The sequence below is a fragment of the Geotrypetes seraphini genome, chromosome 16 (genome assembly GCF_902459505.1).
Source record: "Geotrypetes seraphini chromosome 16, aGeoSer1.1, whole genome shotgun sequence".
Lineage (NCBI taxonomy): Eukaryota > Metazoa > Chordata > Amphibia > Gymnophiona > Dermophiidae > Geotrypetes > Geotrypetes seraphini.
Window position 1 is genome coordinate 38,236,998 of NC_047099.1, and position 14,971 is coordinate 38,251,968.

At 45.6% G+C, this 14,971-nt stretch overlaps 1 protein-coding gene across 3 annotated transcripts in view; it reads left to right on the top strand.

Moving 5' to 3' along the window:
* The window catches only part of SEMA6C (semaphorin 6C), a 94,733-nt gene that overhangs the window by 43,603 nt on the left and 36,159 nt on the right, over positions 1-14,971 (top strand). For all 3 annotated transcript variants that reach the window (XM_033925006.1, XM_033925007.1, XM_033925009.1), the window contains exons 2-6: positions 8,286-8,480; positions 8,894-9,008; positions 9,752-9,812; positions 13,836-13,892; positions 14,698-14,799. In XM_033925006.1, the coding sequence (XP_033780897.1) occupies positions 8,375-8,480; positions 8,894-9,008; positions 9,752-9,812; positions 13,836-13,892; positions 14,698-14,799 (441 nt within the window). In that variant the 5' untranslated portion in view covers positions 8,286-8,374. The remainder of the gene's footprint in view (positions 1-8,285; positions 8,481-8,893; positions 9,009-9,751; positions 9,813-13,835; positions 13,893-14,697; positions 14,800-14,971) is intronic.

The window sequence follows — 14,971 nt, forward strand, 5'->3', positions numbered from 1 at the left end:
TGCTGAGAGGAATGAAGGGTTCTCTGGGGAATATTGAACCCAAAGACTAAACAAGAAAGAAGGAAGACAAGATGACTGAATCCGAAAGGAAAAAATATTGCACTTGAAGGGAATATGATAAGCAACCAGGAGAACATGTTCATCTTTCAAGAGTGTGTGTGGGGGGGGGGGGTTACGTGATCAGATTTTGAGTGGTGGTAAATGAGTTTTACTGTGACGTTTTGTTGTACCGACTGTAATTGGTGAGGCTGATAATTAGGAAGACCAAAGACAATGGAATTGCAATAATCAAGTTTAGAGACAGCCAGAGAATATTACGAAAGGTGGAGGAAGAAGTGAACGGATAGAACGGATACGACGAAGAGCAAGGAAGGAAGAGGAGACCGTTTTTGAGATGTGAGGGTGGAAGGATATGGCGTTGTCAAGCACTACTCCAAGAATCTCGTTGAAAAACTGGGTGGGTTAGGGAATGGCATACCGGAAGAGAAGATCATAATTGCAGTTTACTAGGAAGTAATTTTTCGTTTATTTGTTGTAAGCCAGTCAGCAGCCGTGTCTGATTTGGCAGAAATGAGAGAACAATTGTAAGAAATGTGTTGAGGGAACGACTCCCAGACAGATTGATATGCCCCAGGCTTCGCGCTTGCCCTAGGGCATTTCTGCAAAAGATAAGAGGTCCAGAAATGCTGGACTGTGATTGGCCAGTTTCACACACAGGAACAGTGGAAACTGGAAACTATTTGTTCCACAGTCAGAGAGATGGTGAAGAGGGCTTTGGAACAGTCATAGAAACATAGAAACATAGAAAAAGCGACAGAAAAGGGCCATAGCCCACCAAGTCTGCCCATTCCAAGTATCCCCCCCCCCTGAATTTACTCCCTTAAAGATCCCACGTGAGTATCCCATTTTTTCTTAAAATCCGTTACGCTGCTGGCCTTTATCACCTGGGGTGGGAGTCTGTTCCAATGATCCACCACTCTTTCGGTGAAGAAGTACTTCCTGGGATCGCCATGAAACTTCCCTCCCCTGATTTTCAGCGGATGCCCTCTGGTGGTTGAGGGTCCCATGAGCCAGAAGATATCATCTTCTGACTCGATGCGTCCCGTGATGTACTTATACGTTTCAATCATATCTCCCCGTTCTCTTCTTTCCTTAAGTGAGTACAGCCGCAACTTCTTTAGTCTTTCTTCATACGTGAGATCCTTGAGCCCCATGACCATCCTGGTGGCCGTTCGCTGAACCGACTCGATCCTCAGCACGTCCTTTCAGTAGTGTGGGCTCCAAAACTGAACACAGTATTCTAAGTGAGGCCTCACCATGGCTCTGTACAACGGCATCATAACCTCAGGTCTCCTGCTGACGAAACCTCTACGGATACACCCTTTCATTTGTCTTGCCCTGGAGGAAGCCTTCTCCACTTGATTGGCAACCTTCATATCCTCGCTAATGATTACTCCTAGATCGCGTTCCGCCGTAGTTCTAACCAAGGTCTCACCATTTAGTACATAAGTTCTCCGTGGGTTTCTCCTGCCCAAGTGCATTATCTTGCATTTTTTAGCATTGAAGCCTAGCTGCCAAGTTTTTGACCATTGTTCCAGCAGCAGTAGGTCGTGTGTCATATTATCAGGTGATAAGCCACTGCCTACTATGTTACAAAGTTTGGCATCGTCGGCGAACAGTGATACCCTTCCTCTAGTCCTAGTTTTTGAGCCTCCAGCCCAGTGCATTATGGAATCTGTAGTTCCCTACTTTTATTTGCTGTCAGAACTACAGGTACCAAAAGGCTTGGATAGGCTAAAGTCTCCCTGGCGAGGCCTTAGTGTGAGAAATAAAGGTGAGGAGAAGAGATACCCTTCCCCCTTACATATACATGCACACAGTCAGTCCCCACACACAAGCACATCATGCACACGCACACACACACACACACACACAGTCAGTCCCTTTGCAAATGGGAAAGAGGTTTGTTTGTGTGTAAAAGGTTGTATGATATGATATGAGTACACAGCTTACAGGGTCTCCCAACTCAGAGAGGGCTCTGAGCCTTCCAATAGGATAGGACCCTCTCCCACTCTCCCTGAAAGGGGGGGGGGGGGTGCGGAAGCTCTACGGGAGGAATTCTATAAATGGCATCCTAATCAAATCAGGGACACCTAGCGATGCCTAACTGAATTCCACGTGAAACTTAATTGTTTTTAGTTGGTTTAATTGGTGTGGTAATTGTCCGTGCCATTAAAAACCAATTAAAAAATGTATAAATGCAATTAAATGAAGTTTCACGTGGAATAATGTGCAGCGCCTAACAACACCTACCTGAAACGTAGGCATGGTTAGGGGTGGAGACTAAGTGTGGTTGACTTAGGTGTCTGTGTTAGGCACCGGTAAATTAGGTCAAGAAAGCCCAGCCCAATGCTTAAGTTTCAAGTTTATTAAAATTTAATTAATCGCTTTACATAAAATTCTAAGCGATGTACAATTAAAATGAGGGGAATAGAAGTAATCATCTAAAACATGAAGAGGGACAAAGACTCTAATTGACAAACTGGAACATTAGAAAAAAGGGTAAACTACAATTTTTATAGGAAAGAAGCATAAAAAGGGTGGAACGAGGGGAGAGGGAAGAGAACCTAAAAAAATAAGTCGAAATTAAAACTCAAACTTTTCAGGGCTCCTTTAAATTTATCAAGACTTTTTTCCTCCCTTAAGAAAGCGGGCAATAAATTCCAGGTGAGAGGAGCTTTTACCCAAAACACAGTGTTATGATGCATGTTGATAACTTTCAATGAGGGACCGACCGATAATTAGATTTTGAGAAGTGGTTCTAAGTGAAACAGGGAGCATTCGTAATTTGAACATTAACAGCGCTATTATATATGTAATTCTATGTGCTATTGGGAGCCAGTGAGCTTTTTGCAGAAGGGGGAGGGGGTGACATAGCCAAATTTTCTGAAGTCGGAAATAATCTTGATGGGTGACCTGTCAAAAGTGCGCTGGACATTGGTGCGCCAACAATCACGCCCCAACATTTGCACAGGACAAATACGGGCCGCCATTCTGACCGCTATCAGGTCTTCCCATTTGCACTCTGAGAGGGGGGGGGTGTGGGAACCCCCCCCATTACACTTACAACTCCTCGTGCTCCCGTTGAGGGGGGATCTGGGGGGGAACACCCCCAGTACACTTAAAACTCACGCTCTCCTTCCTAAGTCCAGCTCTTCCGCTCTGAAGGGGGGGAGAACCCCCCATTTACAATCACACTCTCGTGCGGGGGATGCCAACGCAGTCTCAATTTAAGATTGCCACAACCCCCCCCCCCGCTACACTTACAATTGCGCCCTGAAAATCCCGCTCCCTTCATGCGTGCACTTGTCGGTGCGCGCATTTGATGGAGCAGAATTGTTGGGGCGCAATTGTCTTGTGCGCTACTAATGGTGTACCACTGTGATGCCTAAGCCTGCTTAGGCATCATGCCCACAAGGCGCCAACTGGCGCCTACAAGTTACGCACTGTTAGGTCTCATTTATAAAACCAAGCCCTAAGTATTACTAGAGAGGGAACAGAAAAGTGGGAGGCGGCCTGCCCCAGCCTCCATTTTGCAGGCCACGTCTCACGTGCTAAACGCGCTGACCTTTAAACTCACAGCGGTGGTGATGGATTTCGGATACAGCCAGATTGCTATGTATCACACATCGCCATGATTGATTGGCCAGGACTCCACAGCTGGGCTCTAGCCGCTGTGACAGCTCCTGGCTCCAGGAACAGCTGTGAAGGGCAGAGACGGGATGGCAGATTGAAAGGAAACAAATTTGATTTTCATTTTTTTTTCTGTTTTCCATTTCTGTCAAGTAGTTCACAATGTCCTCCCTCTCCTGTCCTTGGGACGCAGGTAGTAATTAAAGTCTTTTTTTTATCATTTTCTTAATACATTCAAGTATAAACTTGTACAGATAGCAATATAAGGATATATCAAGTACATAAAATCAATACATAAAAAGAAACATTTTTTACTTAATCGCTCTAGTCCTCAATAGTAGAGATCCAAAAAGCAGATAGTGGAATAAAAAAAAAAAAAAAGGAAATAGATACCAATAATTAGCATACATGATCAGGTTGCTATTCGATTGAATTAATCACCTCTTATACACTACAAATAGGGCATTAAGTTTTAACTCTATCCTTCTCCAATCATGACATTGAAAGGAAAGTCGTAAACTGAAAAGGTTCAAAAAGACATATTTCTGTAAAGAATAATGAACCACTCATGTACATGGATAACGTAGGAAAAAAGTTGCCCCGAGTGCCATAATCCCGGGTTTTAATAATAGAAACTCCTTCCATCTTCTTTGGGTATCCCTGGCTAAATCTGGGTACATTTGGACTTTTAAACCTAGAAATTTTTTTTGCATATGTTTGAAGAAATTTTTCATGAGCCAATTTTTATCAGGGGCCATAGCCACCGTCAATAATAATGTCGCAGGAGAAACTGTTTCAGTATCTGAAAGTTCAAGTGATTTTCCCGGCAAATAATATACTTGAGATAAAGAAGGTAATAATTCCTCCGGAATTTCCAGAACTTCAAGAAAGTACCTCTTCACCAGTTCCCTTGGAGTGTACAAGGCGCTCCTAGGGGAGTTAATCAATCTAATATTGTTTGAACGTGATGAGTTTTCTAATGACTCTAATTTTCTTCTCAAGTTGATATTGTCCTTTATGAGAGTTTCTTGAGTCTTTTTAGAAAGAATCAATTCTTGGTTGATATTTGTTAAGGAAGTTTTGGAATCTATAACCTCTATTTGTGACCCTTGAGCTTTCATGTTTTCTTCCAACTGTTGAAAGCGGGGATTAATTAATGTAGAAAGAGTAGCTTCAAGGTCCCATATAGATTCTAACGTTACCTCCTGGGGTTTTTGTATTGGAGGGAGGCAAAGAGTAGGCAAAGAAACCCCTCCAGTTCCCTTCTCTCCCTTCATGTCATCTCCTTGGATCCTCACGCCCCCATGTTGACTCTCAGCTTCAGAGCTCATTCCCAGGACACCCTCCAAAACATGGTGTCCAACTCAGCTCCGCCTTCTTCATTCTCTCTGGCCTCCTGGAGTTGCAGTAACTGAGTCCCCTCAGGCTGCTCCTTCCATGGCGAACTGGTGCTCTGAGGACATGGGGGCGGTGCCCTAACGTCAGGGCTTAGAGTAGTATCAAGTCCCAGGGAGGACGCTGCGGATCCGCTAACTCGTGGCGTCTCCAGCAGTAGTGTCTCCGACGCGATCACAGGGGTGGCTTGCATCCGACGTAGGAGATCCTCTATGTTGCCGAAAATGGGCGCCCAAGAGCCCCGCGAGGCCCCAGCAGAGCTCTTCCCTCTCCGTTTTGGCATTCCGAAGCTAATTAATGAGCTATACAAAAAGTTCCCAAATAAAGAGCTCCCAGACGTGCTTCACAGCCCGATCAGTGTGCGGCCATTTTGGATCTCCTCTTTTTTTGCCATCTCTGACCCCTAGTAATTAAAGTCTTAGTACAGAACTGGGCATTTCAGCACAAAACAAAGAATATACCTGAACAAAGAAAAGAAAGAAGAACTGGGAAGAAGACCAAAATGGGATGCAGAGAAGCTGCAAACAGGTGTATGTCGCAGCATAACAATACTGATTTAATAGGATCCTCTGGTTAAAAATATCTACAACAAAAAAATCTTTGGATTACAACTTACTACTATGATTGTTTTTCATGTTATCTGATAAAATAATTTAAAAATATATCTTTTGTGTACTGTTGCTGCAGAGTGAAAGTGGAACAAAATGGCAGTTAAAGGCCAAATGGCCCATCCAGGCTGCCCATCCACAGTTAACCATTATCTCTTCCTTTCTCTAAGAGATCCCACGTGACTATCCCATGCTTTCTTGAATTCAGACACAGTCTCTGTCTCCATCACCTCTTCCAGGAGGCTGTTCCATGCATCTACCACCCTTTCTGTATAAAAGTATTTACTTAGATTACTCCGGAGCCTCTCACCTCTTAACTTCATCCTATGCCCTCTCCTTTCAGAGTTTCCTTTCAAATGAAAGAGACTTGACTCATGTATTAAAGATGAAAAAAGCAAGCTGATGGGCCACAAGGAAAACAGAGAGGTAGAGAAATACCTTACAGATTTGAGATCTGGGCTATGATAATGCAATGGTTTCTGCTCTTGGGCATGACAGAAAACTTTGGGCCCGGTTGGATTGGGCCGGGCCTCCCCTTCCCCCTCCTCCCTCCTCTGCCTCCTTTCATTACACACAGAGTGCTGGTTCATTCATTTAGAAGGCTGTTCCAGGTGAATCTAAAGCCATGATAACTGTTGCTCAAATCTGTCAGGTAAAACAAGTACGAGATTTCTTCTAAGCTGGCATCTCAGCATGGCTTCTACTGTAGGCTCCCACCGCCCTGCCTGAGGCCGCAGACAGCTGTTACCCGTCTCTGGGCGAGGGATGGGGCTGAATCAGAGTTCACACCTGTGCAGCGGTCCTGAGCCAGCTGCTACACTTTCTCTACAGCCTGTGATTTGCAATTAATGGCCTCATAATGGAGAAACAGTCTTTCCTGATGCACAATTTCCCTTCCATTTGGTTCCAGGAAATGGTCTTTAAATGAGTGGTCTAGGCTGGTAGAAACCTGTCCTCACATCCCGTGTATAAGCGGCTTTCAGAGAGCACTTTCTCAGCCATTTCCTGCTGGTTTCCACACTTATGTTCTGTGATAATGGTGCAGGAGAGAGCGGGATTGATGCCATTAACTGGATCTTCTCACTCTGTCCTTTGGCACTCCGGGGAAATATCAGTGTTATTCTGCCTCGTTTTACGTTCTCTCAACTCCATAATCCTCCTTATTGCAAAAAAAGGCCTCTTATAAAGTGGAAGGGGCTTGTCCTTTAGCCTGGTGAAAAACCATTTGTGTCCCCCATTATAGAAAATGGTGGTGCTTGGATAATTTTGTGCAGTAGGAGTGCAGGCTGCTGAAACGTCGGGTTGTTGAAGTAATATTCGAAGTCATTTTGCAGACGGTCTATGCTCTTTTGCTTTCATGAGTTTGCTGTTTTCATTCTTGGGTGTCTCATGCTGTTATAGGGACACTCAAAAAACAAAAGGAATTGACCCCAAAATATCCACAAAGAAGAAAATCCAGAGAAAATCAAAATAACTCTGTCCCTTTCCATTGCAAATGCAAGCAGTGTCTCACTTCCGGCTCACCACACAATTGTTTCCCACGTACTCACCTTTATAGGACCCCCAGGGACCCCTGAAGAAGACTTTTTGTCGAAACACGGACCGTGTTGGGTCCTGTATCCCTAGCAGACTAGGTCCTTTAAGGCTCTTAAGTGGATGATTTATTTTTATGTGGATGATTTCAGTGTACCTTTGGAACTTTGATACTTTCAAATAAAGTCCATTTAGGAACATCGTCACTCCACAGAGTTTTTTTGGTTTGCTATAGGGACACTCTCCACCCAACCCCAACTTATCTGTCTGTGCTCTGCTCTCTTCTTCCCACCTGGAGTTACTAACTGGATCCAGGTTATCTTGGACAATTTTGGAGCTTCCAAATTACCCAGTGGCAGGGTGGAGAGTTTTTGGTCAGTCCTGGTTTACATCCCAAAGCAGTGTGAAATTTGTCATCTCTGATTTTATCTAGTGCTATCGATGAGGATGTTAGGGATACAGGACAGCCCCCCCCCCCTCGATTCCCTCTAGGAACCTGGCAGATCTTCAAGCTGAGCCAGTTCTTGGTTTTTATCTTCCGTGGCATCTGCTGCTCTCTAAAGCAGTAGTTCCCAACCCTGTCCTGGAGGACCACCAGCCAGTCAGGTTTTCAGGATAGCCCTAATTAGGGTTACCATATGGTTCCAGAAAAAGGAGGACGGATTGAAACATCCAGGTTTTACTTCCACTGAAAGCAATGGAAGTAAGGAGGATGGATTGAGATATCTGGATTTTACTTGCATTGAAAGCAATAGAAGTAAAACCCGGATGTCTCAATCCGTTCTCCTTTTTCTGAAGCCATATGGTAACCCTACATCTGATCCCTCTGTAAAGGAAAGGAGTTCTTATCCTCAAAGCTATATAAGGTAGGAAAAAGTGCAACAGTTTCTGGGGCTGGAGAGAGGGGAGTGAAAGAGGCAGAAGGGAGTACAAGATGGATAAATTACAGGCTACAGAAGAACCCAGTGCCTGCAGACACTCTGTGATGTGATATATTTTTAAATCCCCTCCAGGGCTCCTCTCTCACCCTCTTCTTTTGATCTGTCTTTCTCACAGGCCGTGCTGGGGAACCGTAGGGCCATGACCGCATCCTAGGCCCGTCGGAGTCTGCGCTTTCCTTCCTCTCTCCTCTGAAGGACCCGAGAATGTGCCTGTCCTTCCTCGTTGTGGCTCTTCTCTGCAGAAGCCTCGTCTCTTCGGCGCTCCTGTTCCCGAAAGATCTGAGCCCCATTAATACCGCTGACCTGTCAGGTGAGTCAAGAACTGAGCAATAACAGACATAAGACCGAATTATGCCCAGGGGGTTGATGTTCTTAATATAGAAATTCAGGAGCCCAATAACATACATCCGACCACTTATTATCACCTTTCTGGCATCACTGGAAAGGAGATGGAAGGCTGAGATGTTCCGAGCAAGGGGAGATGATGTGATTTTTCTGAATGTCACTTACCAAGTTGATGTCAGAGCTTAAATTAGAGCACTGTTTCCAATGTAAGAAGCTGAGGCCCCAGACAACCTAACCTGATGATCCCAATAGCTCTGTGGCCTAGGGGTGATGCTCTCCTAAATGACATCATCTTCTAACCAGCCAGGACCTGATTGGGATGGAGACCTACCCCAGGCCCCGTTGCCTCTCACTGACATGCCCTTCCCTTGTTTCAAGGTATCTTGTCCTGTCCTTGGTTCCGAGGTCTCATTAGCGACAATGACACTGCAAAGCTGGGTTTGGACTTCCAGAGGATGCTGAAACTCAACCACACCCTTTTCACAGCAGCAAGGTGAGCTTGGGATAATTAGTAGTGGGTGTATCCTTAGGCAATACTTCCACACCAGGCAAGTTGCACAGGCTTTGTACAGACAAGTCAAACAGTTACTATATTGTGAAGGGAATGACAACCAACCTTTGTTTTCATCCACCTGCCAGTGCCAAGAGCGGAAATTAGGCACTCCGGTTTGTAAGCAGGCGTCGTAAGTGGCAAAATGGTGCTTCCAATCGTGGCCAGCTCTGAGCCCGGACAAAGGAGAGAGTTGGGTGGGAGGGGCATTCTTTTGTGGAGAAGGGATGAGACATTTATTCCTTTGGAGTCTGGACTATTAAGAGAGGCAGAGCTGGTCAGATGTTCTCTGCTGGGTCTTCTCGTGGCTCTGAAGTGTTGCTTCTGATGCCTCTGCCCAAATATATAAAAGCTTTTGCCAGCTCATCCTAAGAGTGGAAGCTTTGTTCATGTTCTCCCACTTTTGCCTTCCTAGAATCCCCCCTGACCAGAATGTTGGGAGGAAATGGTGGGGAAAAGTGCCTTCTTTCCATCTTTCCTTAAATGCTGGCATGGATTTGAAAACCAGGTTACTTTTGGTCATGGAATTTAGCATGATCAGTTAGTTCAGTTGACAGTTTTCATATCATTTATTTGGGGGAGGGGGGAGCTCTCTCTCATCTTGTCTAAACTGTACCATTTTTGTTCCTCATTTCCCTCCCTCCCCCCTTATTCCAGCTTCTAAATCTTAATTTTCTTTTTCCCAGGGATCATGTGTATGTTTTTGACCTGAGGCGGCAAACCAAGGACGCGCTCTCTCCTGACAGAGTAAGGAGCCCAACACAACAAAGCAACTCTTTCATTCAGACAAACCAGTGCTTTCACTTTTAAGTTGCAGGGTCGAATCCAGTTGAGATGAGTGGTGAGGAGATCGCTGAAGGGGCTGTTGGGAAAGGTTTGCCTCTCTGCAGAAGACACCCGATTGTGTGGATGACGTGAAGAGGGATATAGCAAAGTTAGAGAAACGGCCTAGAATTTGACAGCTGAGAAGTAATGTTAAGAAATGCGGGGTCATGCATTTGGGCTGCAAAACCCCAAGGTAGCAGTATAGTATAGGGTAGAGAATGTTCCGGGGACAAATTTTTCCCCGTTCCTGCGGGAACTCATTTTCCCATCCCGGAAAGATCTTTTCCGTGTCCCTGCCCCATTCCTGCAGAGAGTGGGCATAAATGGGAAGTTCTCCGACTGGGAGAAAGTGACTAGTGGTGTACCCCAGGGCTCGGTACTTGGGCCGATCCTTTTTAATATTTATATCAATGACCTGGAGGAAGGAACATCCAGTGAGATCATCAAGTTTGCAGACGATACAAAACTATGCCGGGCGATCAGATCGCAGGAGGATAGAGAGAAACTCCAGAGCGACTTGTGTCGGTTAGAAACATGGGCGGAGAAATGGCAGATGAAGTTCAATGTGGAGAAATGCAAGGTAATGCATTTAGGCAATAAGAATAAGGAATACGAGTATACAATGTCAGGTGCAACTCTGGGGAAGAGTGAACAAGAAAAGGACCTGGGTGTAATGATAGATAGGACCCTGAAGCCGTCGGCACAATGCGCGGCAGCGGCAAAGAAGGCAAATAGAATGTTGGGCATGATAAAGAAAGGAATCTCGAGTAGATCGGAGAAAGTTATAATGCCGCTTTATAGGGCAATGGTCAGACCACACTTGGAATACTGCGTCCAACATTGGTCTCCCTACCTAAAGAAGGATATAAAACTGCTGGAGAGGGTGCAGAGACGAGCAACAAAACTGGTGAAGGGTATGGAGAAACTGGAATACGAGGACAGACTTATAACACTAGGATTGTTCTCCCTTGAGAAAAGGAGACTGCGTGGGGATATGATCGAGACCTTCAAAATACTGAAAGGAATCGACAAAATAGAGCAGAGAAGATTATTTACATTGTCCAATTTGACACGGACTAGAGGACATGAAATGAAGCTAAGGGGGGACAGGTTCAGGACTAATGTCAGGAAGTTCTGCTTCACTCAGAGAGTGGTTGACACCTGGAATGCCCTCCCAGATGAGATTATTGCGGAATCGACCGTCCTAGGCTTCAAGAGCAAACTAGATGCATATCTCCTTAAGAGAGGCATGTAAGGATATGGTGGACTATAAATTACGCCAGGTGTACACCTGGCGGGGCCTCCGCGTGTGCGGATCGCCGGACTTGATGGACCGAAGGTCTGATCCGGAGATGGCATTTCTTATGTTCTTATGTTCTTATGTTCTCTGTCCTCATCTGTACAAGCCTCAAACACTTTAATATCATAAGTGTCCGTGGCTTGTGCAGTTAAGGCAGAGCTTTTTTAGGAATAGGGCAGGGACAGAGACAGCGACGGGGAAATTGAGTTCCTGTGGGTAGGAAACAGAGGGTAGGGGTGAAGGGCCACTACTTGGACTGGAGGAGGGTCACGAGTGGTGTCCGCAGGGCTCGGTGCTCGGGCCGCTACTATTTAATATATACATAAATAATCTAGAAACAGGGACGACGTGTGAGATAATAAAATTTGCGGACGACACCAAACTATTTAGTGGAGCTCGGACTAAAGATGACTGTGAAGAATTGCAAAGGGACTTGAACAAACTAGGGGAATGGGCAACGAGATGGCAGATGAAGTTCAACGTTGAGAAATGTAAAGTATTGCATGTGGGAAGCAGAAACCCGAGGTACAACTATACGATGGGAGGGATGTTATTGAATGAGAGTACCCAAGAAAGGGATTTGGGTGTAATGGTGGACATGACAATGAAGCCGACGGCACAGTGCGCAGCGGCCGCTAAGAAGGCAAACAGAATGCTAGGCATAATCAAGAAGGGTATTACAACCATGACGAAAAAAGTTATCCTGCTGTTGTATCGGGCGATGGTGCGCCCGCATCTGGAATACTGCGTCCAATATTGGTCGCCGTACCTTAAGAAGGATATGGCGTTACTTGAGAGGGTTTAGAGGACAGCGACGCGTCTGATAAAAGGGATGGAAAACCTTTCATACACTGAGACATTGGAGAAACTGGGTCTCTTTTCCCTGGAGACTTAGAGGTGATATGATAGAGACTTATAAGATCATGAAGGGCATAGAGAGAGTAGAAAAGGAAAGATTCTTCAAACTGTCAAATAATAAAAGAACAAGAGGGCATTTGGAAAAGTTGAAAGGGGACAGATTCAAAACAAATGCTAGGAAGTTCTTCTTTACCCAACGTGTGGTGGACACCTGGAATGCGCTTCCAGAGGACGTAATAGGACAGAGTACGGTACTGGGGTTTAAGAAAGGATTGGACAGTTTCCTCCTGGAAAAGGGGATAGAAGGGTATAAATAGAGGATTACTGCACAGGTCCTGGACCTGTTGGGCCACCACGTGAGCGGACTGCTGGGCACGATGACCTCGGGTCTGACCCAGCAGAGGCATTGCTTATGTTCTTATGACGGGGACAAATCTGTCCCCGTGTCATTCTCTAGTATAGGGCAGGGGTTCTCAATCCAGTCCTCAGAGCACACCTAGCCTGTTGGGTGTTCGGGGTATCCGCACGAGACAGATTTGCATACAATGGAGATAATGCATGCAAATTTATCTCGTGCTGAAAACCCAATTGGCTGACTGCATCCTGAGGATTGAGTTAAGAACCACTGGTATAGGGGATAAAGTATGTCTGCGCATGAAAGATGGAGACTTGGGAAGTGTTTGAATCTGATGATCACCCCTATGTCTGCGGGTTCTGTTGTCCATATATGAGGGAGATAGATCAGGATGACTGGAGTGGACTTCTATGGAAATTCAAGTATTTAAATCAGGATGAATTATATGCATTTTTATACCATTTTAATTGCTGATTTAATCATGAATTGATGATGAGTGTGACTGCTGGGCAGACTGAATGGACCGTTCATGTCTTTATCTGCCATCATCTACTATGTTACTGCATTACTATGATGAGTGATCAAACAGTAGAAAAGGTGACAACAAACGCCAGAAGGATGCTTGGCTGCATAGGGAGAGAACTGACCAGCAGGAAAGAGGGGATGATTACGCCTCTGTATGGCCCTGGTCAAGACATTTAAATACTTGCTTCCCAAGCCAACAAGCTTGAGAAAGCCTTTCAGGGACCAGTGATACAGGCCCAGATTCACTACAGATAGTGACTCAATCGCTGTTGGCCGATTTTCAAACAGCGATTGATTCACTAGCAAGTATGCATGCAAATGATTTGCACGGAGGTGGGAGTGGACATCCCTCCTGCCATATCAGTTTGGCGTGGGGGGGGGGCAATGGCAGGAAGAAGTGGGCATCCCTCCTGCCATTTGTGGGTCACTAAATGTCAGGGGGGGGATTGTTGGGGAGGGCCGGCAGTGGGGGATTTTTACATTTTTTTATGGGACAGATATTTTGCATGAGTAATGCATGGAAAATATCAGTGTCAAAAAGAAAAGAAAAACAAACAAACCGACAGGTCTACAGTAGTCGGGTTTTTAGGATCATAAAACCCAATGGAAAATAGTCAAGCAATGTAAGTGAATCATTCGTATGGCTATTTTGCATGGGGTTTTACCAATTTGTATGGCCAGATCAGAAAATGGCCGATCGAGGGGGAAAACACACAGTGGGCCGTTTTGTGAATCGGGTCGGTTAGCAGTGATCGTCGCTCAACCTGTGAAAACAGGTTGAGCGATGATCGCTGACTTTAGTGAATGGGGGCCACAGACTGGGCCTCATTAGGACTGCAAGCGCCCATCTAGAGAGAGCCAAAGCTGCTCCTAAAGCCTCTAATGACCATCTTCCCTCTCTTCCCAGCACCTGACATGGAAGACCCAGGACATGCAGAACTGTGCTATGAGAGGAAAACTTCAGGTACGTCGCGAGGCCAAGCCAGGTGTTCCCTGGGATATCTGAACACAGGAAAAACCTTCACGCTGTCCCTCCTCTCTTCGAAAGTTCAGCCTCGGCTCCATTTTCTATAAATGGCACCCGCAGTTACGTGCGTAGCATAATTCACGACTCAGCACTAAATGGGCGATAACTACCCAGGGTTATTATTGACAAGTACTAATTTGATATTGCCCGTATGACAGACCTGCGCCCCCCCTATTCTAAAAACAGCACCCCTGACGTCTCTCGCATTAACATGGGTGTTGCAACTATTCCTGTATACACACTTTGTGGAACAGTCTTGTCGACACGCATGAGTCCTGCAATTAGGGCCATCATTTACTCCAGCCACAGGCATGGCAAAAGTGGTCACGCCCGGAGTTTGGCACACAACAGCAGACTTACGCTAGGATTCCAGAACAGATTTGGCTTGCTTAGCGTCCAGTTTTTGGGGTTTTTTTTTGCAGCCTAACTTTTAGCGACCTGTGCAGACTTTAACCCTTCGGGTTCAAGAGCCTGAAACACGTCTGCCTGTCAGGATGTCCATCAGGGAAATCCATGTTTTGATATTTCTGCAGTGAAATATATTCCAGATCACTGTAAGGTCTAATACTCCCAGAGATTGTTTTAAATTAAATTTTTTAACCAGCGTAGAGCAGATGGAGTGGGTGGCATCATTTGCAATGTGTGAAATAACACTGACTGGGTGGGTGGAGTTCGAGCCCAGGGAAAGGTGTTAGATTTAACAGAGATATATATGGTAAGCTTCTGGTCGTCTCACTTGCAGGATGAATGTTACAACTACATCAAAGTGCTGGTTCCCAAGAATGACGGCACCCTCATTGCCTGTGGGACCAACTCCTTCAACCCCATGTGCCGCACCTATAAGGTAGGAAGCAGATGAGGGCTCTTGGGGGCCCCAGGAACAGGCACCAGCTCCAAAATTCCTGCAAACCTTAAACCATCTGGGACAGGAGATCTTCCTCCCGAGCCAAGCTACATTCAATTTTCAACTTTGGCTTTCAAGCTTTCTTTTACACCCCCCCCCCCCCGCCCATCCC